Consider the following 10,310-nt stretch of genomic DNA (forward strand, 5'->3'; position numbering starts at 1 on the left):
TTTTTTTTTTTTTTGGGTACAAAATTGCTAATGCATTTTACATCCCCAAAACAAAAGGGTGGGGTTATGAAAAACAATAAAAAAAGAAAAGAAAAAATAAATAACATTATTCAAGAAATTAAAATTAAAACAAAAAGAGCAATATACCATTAAGCATCCTCATCTCTTCCAGCTTCGACTTCTCGATAGTAGATCTGTAGTTCCACCTACAACCCAAGTCTCTTTAGCAATATCAGGAGAGACCTTGAAGAAGTCAGGGTCATAGCTCATCAACACCAACCTCTCTTTCTTTTCCTCTTCTTCCTCTGTCTTCTTTGCTTCTTCTTCTTCTTTTTCTTTCCTTTCAATCCATTGTTTTGCCGGGGCAGACCTACAACGCATGAGTAACAGAGCATTCGGAGGAGGAGCAGAAGGAGGAACCACCACCGAACCTTGATGACAAGACCCATCTCTATCATCTCTTTTTTCCACAAATGTCTCTTCTTTACTTAACCCATTACTCTGATTTTCCTGTAATACCATGAACCACTTAGAGAAGACAGTTCTTGAGGTACCACTACCAGTACTATCCTCAAACCCCACTTCTTCGTCGTATTCTTCTTCTAGCTCATCATCGGAAGTGATATCGGATCCACAGAAAGAGCCTAAGCACCTTAAATTGAATCGAAGGGTTCTTAAACAAGTCAAGAACTGCATTGTATCTTTCTTGAATCCAAGAGTTTCAACCCAAGATTGTCTCTTTTTTTGCTTTCTTTGGTTGTGGAGTCTCTCGATGTCTTCCATGACTGATTTCCAGTTCTTGCCGGAACTGGGCTTCTGCTTGACTTTGATTTGGCCGGCACAGGTGACCTTGGGGGAAGTAGGTTCGGAGATCTCTGAGCCTGTAGGCTTTGTTTTGGCCCATGCCTGAGGGCTAGCTTGGCCTCCTCTGTTGCTCAATCTTGAGAGATGGTGGCTTTGGTGGTGGTGGTGGTGGCGCTTGGTAGACTCAGAGGGACGAGCTGGGCTGCAGATGGGCTTGGGCATAAGGGTTAGATGGGCTCTGGAAGAAAAACATACCAAGAGGTCTGTGGGAGTAGCCCCTTTTCCTCCTCTTCTTCCTCTCATCATCTTCTTCTTCTTCCTTTTTCTCTTTGAGGCTTCACTTTCTGCTTGTTCTGGGCCTCTGGCAAATATGGTTTTTGAGCTATAGAGATCTTGGGAGTATGTGTTTGCTTTTGTAATAAAAGAGAGGGAGAGATTGCACAGTTTTCCCTTGCTTGCTTTTGCTTTCATAGTACCTTTTCCTTTAGTATGTATATGGTTATATTTTCACCCTTTCTTTCGTTTTCTTGCCACTGGATTTTAGTTAAGAGGATTGTCACAACTCACAAGAGAGCCTCCCATAAAGTACTAAAAACTAAAGAAAAGCTAAAGCCCACGAGCCCGGTTTCATGATCCAATCATATCCCTTAGGCCCTAAAGCCTACTCTACTAGTGTACAATTTTAGAAAAAAAAAAAAATACAATACATTAATGAGAAAAAATTTTCCGTCAACTATCCATTGATGTGACCTCAGTCCTATCCATTGATGTGACCTAAACCCTAAGAATGAATTCTATGGGTTGGGGAGTTTCAAGTATCCATTAATAACAGTGTCAAATTGGGCCAAATTATTTTACATGAATTTAACAATGTCTTTTGATATAAAGAATCCGTTGCATGATTGAAATCCGTAGTAATAAAGGGAAAAATATAAGCATTAAAACAAGTAGAGAAGTGAATGATATCTGAGAAAATAGACGGAATGGCTAATAAAGAAGCTTTGTTGGCTGATCTCTGGATATAACTAATGACTTCCTTGCAGTAAAACTCCACTTGAAGAGCTGCAACTCCAAGAGAGATTGCCTCTAGAAGTCTACTACACATAGCAAGGGCTTTCCCTTTTAAGAAGCTTTCAAAACGTGAAACTTCAGACACCACCAAGAGAACTGAAATACTAAAGTCTCTAATCACAATACTCAACCCACATTTACTATGATCCGAGCTCCAAGACACATCACAATTTATATTTATAAAAGGAATAGTAAGAGGAGATGTAGGCAAGGGATTTTTCCATGTGGGAAAAATTGTTCCATTTCTTTTTATGTGTAAATTCTACCTATAATTTTGATGAGTGTTACCAAATCAACCCAATCCTCCCCTTACAATAAGCAATCGGTTTTCACCACTAAGCAAGTTCACTAAACAATTAATAACAAAGAACCAGCTTCTTGTTTTGCAATCTCCTCAATAGGGGAAAATTCTAGGATTTTTTTTTTTTCTTAATGCTTACCTATTAGGTTTCCGAAATTAAGTATGCTTGGATTAATTTCTTTGAAATCAAAATTACAAGAATTAAAAGTGCCGCGGAAAGGGATTTCAAGTACTTATAAGAATAAGGTATTGCAAGTTTTGTTTAATATGTCAAGTTTTTTCATGAAAGATCAAAAAAATATAGAGTAACTATAAAAAAGTGTTAAAATGTCAAATCCAAAAACTTAAACTATTAGGTGAAGATGCACCAAGGGTATATGAAGATATTCAAAATCTCAAAGTCTTTCAATTTTTAATGTGGAATTATTCTCAACAAAGAGAGACACTGTTCTAAGACCAAAGACAGCCATTAATTAGAAAGTATTTAACCAAAAAAAAAAAACCATTTTGACATTGACTAAAGCAACGATGCCATAATGAAAGCAGGCAACAATGCAATTGAGAGCATGGAAGAATGACCCCTCCCCCATTATCTCTTGCGGTGGACTTTAGATTTCTTAGTTTTGTTTGGGACCATCCATCTCTCTACTCAGAACAGTATACTCTTTTTCTTTATTCTTATTACTACTTCCTTTAATACAAAATCTTTTCGCTCTTAGCTTTTAAGCAAAACCCAGTCAAGAGAAATAGTAGAAAGTCAATAGCATATTATAGTACTGGGCCTGCCCCCTAGCTACTGAGGTTTGTCTGATTAAGGAATCATAAAAAACTTCTTAAAATTTTTTTTTTTTTTTGGGGGGATTATCTAACGTAGTTGATGAGATTGTGGTGCGCTAAAGTCTATTCATCAGAAGGTCTTTGATTCAAGTTTTAAAAAATATTGGAAAGGCATGTGGACCTAGCAGGAGAGCTGGTCTAAAGTAGGTCATATGTAAGGATCCGGCTCCTTTCTTTAGCGGTGATTGCCTAGGTCAACCATAACTACCTGCACGATCAATATGTGTTTAAGCGATGATCCAAAGTCTATGCTTTTACCGAATAGAGAGACGTCACGCCAAAAATCATTGAATCACCGTTCGGACACATGTCAATCTCCTAAATAACTTTGGAGACCTGGGCGATCACCATTCAAGAAAAGATCTCAATCCCATATATAAAGTAGAAAGATACTATGCCTATGACCATAGAAATACTTGGAGGTTAAAATCATGGGGACTTCTTTTAGAGATTAGAGTTAATGCAAAGTATAAGTTCTTCATAGTCCATAAAGCAAGAACAATCTAGAAACCTACAACTCCATATGCACCCAACTAGAAGAATCCAAGATAAGAAATCAATTACTATTAGGTTAACATATATATAGAAGAATAATATATTCATTTTATTGAGATGATATGATAGAGGACCTTCATTAAAAGGATAACTTCTTTATATTCCTTAAAGGCAAAAACAGTCTAGAGACATGCAAATCTACAGTCACACAACTAGAAGAAGCCAAGTGAAGACATCAATTACTATTAAGGCAACATAAAGAAGAAGAATATACTCATTTTATTGAGATGATAGGAGACCTTTAGTAAAATTCCAATAAATTTAACTAGGTGAATGATTGGCATTGAGTTGTAAATAATATCTCTCCCTCTCTGTCTTCCCTTCCCTGCTAATTCTAAATTTCTTTAACAAAAGCAACTTTTGAAAACCAAATTTTATCACCTTGAATGATGTCTTATGATTTCTTCTAAACGTTCTATGACTTTTAAGAATAGCTTAAACATTAGCACTTAATAGTTGTTACATCTAGGTAATGTTGCTTGAGAAGATACTATAATAATTAGAAACAAATAAGTGGGATATGAATAAACAATTGAAAATTATCTATGGTTAGAAAAAATTACATCTATGATTGTGCTTTTTGTATCCAAACAACCATAATGTCATCAATAGCTATTCCAAATAGTAGAAATTTATATGAAATAGACATATAGTCGAGTTTATAGCAATTTTTTCCTGTTCATATGGCCATCCTCAATCATATGGTACACTTTCTCTAAACTTCTCACAGACTTAGTGGAATACTAATTAAAGCATTAAATCACTCTAGTACATAATTAGGCCAAATTAATTTGTAGATGCCAAATGTACTATAAAATTAGTCAATGTACATCACATACATAAAATATGTACCAACCCTCGTTAGATCAAGGGTGGCCATGTGGATGTTAGAATGAAGGGGTCCTTCTAGGCATCACTATGCCTAGTGAAGTATAATGTTTCACTATTTGCAATTTGGCAAGTATATGGGTTAGTCCATGTGATAGAGAAGCCAACACATATATCTCAACGGCCAAATTTTAATCTAAAAAAACATGAGGAATGCTTTTCTAACTCTGAGTCAAAGTTTTAGTAAAATTATCAAATGCCATTATAACAACTTTTTTTATTCATTTTAAAATGAAATTGTACCAATGAGATGTTTGTTTGGTCCTGTATCACATGGACTAACCTAAAAACTGCTATGTAACAAATAGCGAAGCATTATACTTCACTAGGCAAAAGTAATCCATACAAGACTTTAGTTAAATATAGGTTACATTGAGGAACACCAATAGAAATTTTCCCTTTATCAATACAATGTGGTCACCTATATTGAAGTAGAACTCAATATATAGCTTTATGTAATGTCCTATTTCAGTATGCGATTAACTTGCATCCCCAAGCCCCATGGAGAAAGATGGTTGCTCCATGATGAATCACATGGAGTCAACTATTGAATCTGTTATGGATATGGTAGTTGTGGAGAATATTTATAGACCTTGATTCACCTTCTTTCAGTGTCAACCTAGAAATATTTGCATAGGTACCAGATCCTCAAGGATTTCATGGTCATGTTCCAACTTGTATGCCCAATTTTCCATGTACCATTTTTTTTTTGGGCTAACGACAGGTATTCAAGTCTTCAGCCTGACTAATCACACAACATACGAGTCTCATTTGCCTTACATTTTGAACCATGGGTTCATACCTCATGTTTTTTTATGATAAATCAATATTTTAAATGATGGTAGTTGAGACTTGAGATTAGTAATGTATGTGGGGTGTCAACTGGTTAGGCTTGATCGGGTCTAGCTGGCCCGGTGGGCCTTTTGGCTTACACTATGACCCGCTCATTATGAATCGGGCTCGGCTTGGGATTCTACTAATCAGGCCTTAAACGGATTAATGCACCATTAAAACCTTAATGAGGTTCTAAATGGGCTTTGATTGTCTTGGACTTTAAACAATTTAATATATTTATTAGGAAAGAAGATTACATTCAATAATTGATAAAATATCAATATATACTTTATGGGTTGAGGTCCTCTAATCGGTCACCCCATATAAGAATATTTTGAGGGATGTTTTCTGAACCATTGGATCTACTCTTGTTGGTAATAAGGATTCATTTCATGAAAAGTCGGAGAGAGAGAGAGAGACAGAGAGAGGGTTTTTGATTTGTGACGATCTCTGATCAAGGATTTGCAGTCGCAGGTAAGGAATCTCTCTCTCTCTCTCTCTCTCTCTCTCTCTCTCTCTCTCTCTCTCTCTCTCTCTCTCTCTCTCTCTCTCTCTCTCTCTCTCTCTCTAAAGACTAATCAAAGATGAGGGTTTCAACTTCAGTAACCATATGTCTTATAGAGAATGAATATAGGAGGGTACGGCTCAAGGCAAGCCGCCTTCATCTTTACAAAGTAACTTGCTGCCATTTCTTTCATGGAACGGTAACTCACAGGGTCCATACAAACCTCTTGGTGGGATGCTTGATCAAGCAACACTGGATGATTTGCTGGCCTCTGGTCATAGTGGAGGTGTTTATGATGTTAATTTGGTCTTAAGATTAGTTAGGGTGTTTGTCAGTGATGATGCAGTGACTATACAAAGGATGAAGAAAGTGGGGAAATTAATTGACAAGAACATAAGAGAAATCTCTGCTGATCATAACCTAAAGATCACAAACTTTCTTGCCTAATGAGTGAAACTCAAACTCAACTCAGATCCAGAAAGAGAAATCTACATATAGGAAAGGTGTTTTGACAGTGACTACATTTTCCCTTCCCATTAGCATACTCCAATAGACTTCCGGTTTCCCAAATTTTCTAGGTTTTGAATGATTCGGAGAAAATCCGGTGAGGAGACCGTGAGACGGAGCAGAACAAAGAAGAAGAGAGGAAGAGAAGAGAAGAATCCATAAATAAACATAAAAAAATCAGCGTGATCTTTCCTGACTGTCAGTGCCTTCCGAGCATAGGAGGAGTAACGTTGAACACTCTAAACATGGCAGTCAGACCTTCGGGGTCGAGGAAAAAGATCGAAACAGACGAAAATGTTTCGTATTGGAAAAGTAATGAGATGGGGAATTGTTATGAATGACCTAGATTTTTTTATTCTATTTGAAGGCATGGGATTATTCCAGACCACCAAATCTCATAGCTGGTCGACGGACCAGAAAAACTTTTGCCATACTTTATTTTACCGAATATATATACTTTACAAATGGTTAGACTAAATTGGGCTTGTAAACAGTAGGGCTGATCGGGTGATCATCGGGCTTACATCTTGGATTGGGAACAACCAATTATAAAGAGGCTGATCTCACTCGGGCTTCAAACGGGCAAGCTCAGTCGGGCTTGAAATTGACACCCCTAGTGTGGGCATGTGAAAAGATTAATCAATTCTATAAATATTTCCACTTCAAAGAACATTGTCCTTGAGTGGGCAAGCATCTTGGAACAAAAGTAATACATCGATTTCTTAAAGAACCAAAGGGAAAAAGGTTCAACAAAACCTAAGTATAGCAACATCCAAGGGCCCGTTTGATAACATTTCTGCCGTTTCTGTTTCAAGAAACGGCAGAAATAGAAATTACTATTTCTAGAAACAGAAACAGATAAGAAGGGTGTTTGATAATTCTTGTTTCTGAAAATAGAAACGGGTAAGAAGGTGCTGATGGAGTCACCAGATCTCGCTGCAACATTGTCTGCATGAGCTGCACAAGCAGAACCTCCAGCCCCACCCAAAATTTCCCCTGTAATTTTCTGCTTTTCAGAAGACTCCGCTGAGAATCCTAAAACCTCCTTACCAGGAAATAGACCCTCCTCTGCTGGAGATTTTTCCAGCGAAGGTCGATGATCACTATTTTTATCCAAATCAACAGTTTCGAGAAGGTCAGTAGAAACATCACCTCTAGATTTAAGCTTTTTTCTGAGGATCATCAGCTCCTTTGTCCGCAAGATTCATTTGATGTTCTTGTGAGTTCACCAGAAGATTTTCTTGCGGCGTTAAAAACTCCTCCAATTGACTGATTGGAGTCTCCGGCAGAGAGCACATAATGATTCCAGTGGAGTCCACCGGTATTCCTTCTCCTTGAGTTGATTCATCGTTAGAAGAAACTTAAGTATCAACTCCCGTTTCGCCGCAGAACCTACGGTGGCGAAGGTGTTTTTCTTGAGAAGACGAATACCCACAGTCGTATTCGATTTCGGGCTTTGGGTCATCCATCTTTTTAAGGTGCGATTCGATTCAGAGGTCGGAAGATGAGTTTCCAAATGAACAGAAAAACGAAGCAAGGTAGGGTTTCCTCTGCAACTTTCCCGCCATTTCTGAGTTTTGAGATGTGAGTCGTGAGATGTGTGTCGATCGATTGTTTGTGCCCCTTTTTTGTTTCGAGAAACGAGCGAAACAAGTAAAACTTGTTTCGTCATTTATGTTTCTTGAAGCATAAATTGTTATAAATTTCAATTTATGCTTCAAAAAACAAGTGGAACAGAACACTTTTACCAAACAGTATTTATGCCGTTTCTTTGTTTCTGAGAACAAGAAAACACAGAAACACGTTTCTGGTTACGTTATCAAACGGACCCCAAGTGTTGGGTTGAAGCAAAACTTTTGTCAATTTTATTTTCAATTAGGCCATGTTTGATTGATTTAAAGAAAAAAGAAAATGAAGTGAAATTTTCATACTTTAAAAAGAAATATAAGTAATCATTACCCATGTAATTTTAATATTTACTTCAAATCATTTTATATTTGGTTATAAAAATTCACTTTACTTTGTATCAAAAAACCTTTGCTATATTATGTAAAATAATATAAAATTTTCATATTCTCTTCCCTTTAAATTCTCATTCACCCATACGGAGTCTTAGTCATCAAAACTTGTGAATTTTTTTTTATTATTTTTTTTTTTTGAAAGGTCCATCAGAAAGTTGGGCTTCGCGTAAAAACCCCACCCACTCAAGCCCCAGTACCTTTATCGACTCCAAGACACATGACACTTTGTCTTGTTATAGTGCCATTATCTAAAATTTCAAACTTCAAAGGGCGTTTGTGTAAAACTGCAAATATCAGTGGGCACCTGTCCTGCGCCGCCCGCCCTGCTTCCCCATCTTCTCGTCGCCTTAGCCACTCGATTTCCTTAATGGCCATTGAAGAAGGAAACGACAACCCTACTGATTGTCAAAGCCCTAATGAGTACTATCCCACCAACCATTTACTCTCACCAGGAAAAAACTCGTATCACCAACTGAATCCCTTATCCTGATTTCTTTCAAAATTTTCAAAATAGCAGAACCCAGAAAACAAATTCTACCGAAAATTTTTGGGAAATGGAAAAATCAAATTGAGATCAATACCCAAATTTGATAGAGAGGAACTGAGCAAGAGATCAAAAGGAAGAGATCGCCTGAAAATATCTCATTTTTATTTTATAAATAAGATGATAAATAGGCAACACAAACCACTAAAGCACACTAATTTTTATTCTAGTTTCTCTATCCATCAAAATCCCATAAAGAAGAAATGGCTGATGAGCAATGAAGCTAAAGAGAGCAGATAACTAACTACGCAGCAGTCAACCCCGAGAGGATCTGGTGACGATGCTTCCTCTTATTCTTGTCGGTGGTACTGCGGAGGCCGCCAAGATCGTAAGGGCAGTAATTCCGGATAGCGGTTAGCTCATAAGGAGGAGCGTCAAGCGCGATCCATTGCTCAACCGTGAAGAGCTGTTGTGCGCAGGAGATGTGAGGCCCCGTCGAAGTAACCTCCACATAGTTGCAGTACCAACCATGGTGAGGTCCCGATCCGTCAGATGTGATGTTCATTGCGCACACAGGCGTCTCCAAACACTCCGCTCTGCCGCTAAAGATGTCGAGATTTCCCCTCTCGAAGTAATTGTAACCATCCTCCATTAAACCTCCCCAGGACTCCAGATTCGGGATCTCGACATAGTTACCTTCCGCATCGTACAAGGTTAGGCTTATGATCGAGTCAGTTCCTCCCTTGAAGATCGATCCCGTCCTTATGTAAGCCGTATAAACACAATCATCCTGCAGAGAAGATTTAATCAGAAGCTAAGAGCAGAGCAGAAGAAGAAGAAGAAGATCGGTGGAGAGGTTAATACTTACTGATTGAGCGATAATGGCGGAAGAGAGGACAACAATGAAGAAGAGGAAGCAGAGATGATGATCCTTGATCCGAATTCCCATCACGTTCCAGTGTTCCACTACTTTTTGGGGATATGGGTTTGTTTATCAACATCTTATATAGCTGTGATGAGCTATCAAGGAGTGGAGGCCAACGGACACGACGAGCATGACTCGACTTGACTCGTTCTACCTATATAAGTACTGAATCGTCTGCGCTGGGGTCCCACAGCTTTGCTGGCATTTTATCTTATTTTATTCTATTATTTTTTTTTATTGCAGAGGGATCTAGATTCTATACTCTAGAGTCAGACTTTTATGTATGATAAACATGTGTCACGTGTACAGACGTGTACAGGTTTCTTTCTTTTCTTTTTTTTTTTTCCATTAAAAGGAAGGGAAGTGAATACGAAATTTGTTATTCTTGTGATCGTCGGATTAGAATATTTTGATTCCATTTTAACTCTTCAAAGCTTTGTGTTTAGAAAAATAGTTTCACAAGAAAAAAATGTGTTTAGAAAAATAGGATGTGCTTTCTAAAACCATTTTCTTTGGATCCGGTTGTACATGAAATCATTGTTGGAAAATCAGGTTTTTCGACTCGGCTCGTCCGGTCA

At 37.7% G+C, this 10,310-nt stretch overlaps 2 protein-coding genes across 2 annotated transcripts; both read right to left on the reverse strand.

Moving 5' to 3' along the window:
• Window positions 1-6: 6 nt before the first annotated feature.
• LOC122074793 lies at window positions 7-1,354 on the reverse strand. The gene has a single exon (XM_042639762.1). The coding sequence runs from the start codon at window positions 1,273-1,275 to the stop codon at window positions 160-162; it is 1,116 nt and encodes a 371-aa protein (XP_042495696.1). The 5' UTR covers window positions 1,276-1,354; the 3' UTR covers window positions 7-159.
• A 7,596-nt stretch (window positions 1,355-8,950) lies between these two features.
• LOC122073140 (PLAT domain-containing protein 3-like) lies at window positions 8,951-9,836 on the reverse strand. The gene is made up of 2 exons (XM_042637674.1): window positions 9,676-9,836; window positions 8,951-9,597 (listed from the first exon to the last, which is right to left on the reverse strand). The coding sequence occupies exons 1-2, from the start codon at window positions 9,754-9,756 to the stop codon at window positions 9,112-9,114; spliced, it is 567 nt and encodes a 188-aa protein (XP_042493608.1). The 5' UTR covers window positions 9,757-9,836; the 3' UTR covers window positions 8,951-9,111.
• Between the last annotated feature and the right edge of the window lie 474 nt (window positions 9,837-10,310).

The sequence above is a fragment of the Macadamia integrifolia genome, chromosome 3 (genome assembly GCF_013358625.1).
Source record: "Macadamia integrifolia cultivar HAES 741 chromosome 3, SCU_Mint_v3, whole genome shotgun sequence".
Lineage (NCBI taxonomy): Eukaryota > Viridiplantae > Streptophyta > Magnoliopsida > Proteales > Proteaceae > Macadamia > Macadamia integrifolia.

Bases quoted from the DNA above. Each gene is read 5' to 3' on its own strand.
- LOC122074793 (XM_042639762.1), bottom strand. From the start codon at position 1,275: ATGAAAGCAAAAGCAAGCAAGGGAAAACTGTGCAATCTCTCCCTCTCT.
- LOC122073140 (XM_042637674.1), bottom strand. From the start codon at position 9,756: ATGGGAATTCGGATCAAGGATCATCATCTCTGCTTCCTCTTCTTCATT. The intron at 9,598-9,675 runs GTAAGTATTAAC...TCTTCTCTGCAG, and splicing joins CCGCCATTATCGCTCAATCA to GATGATTGTGTTTATACGGC.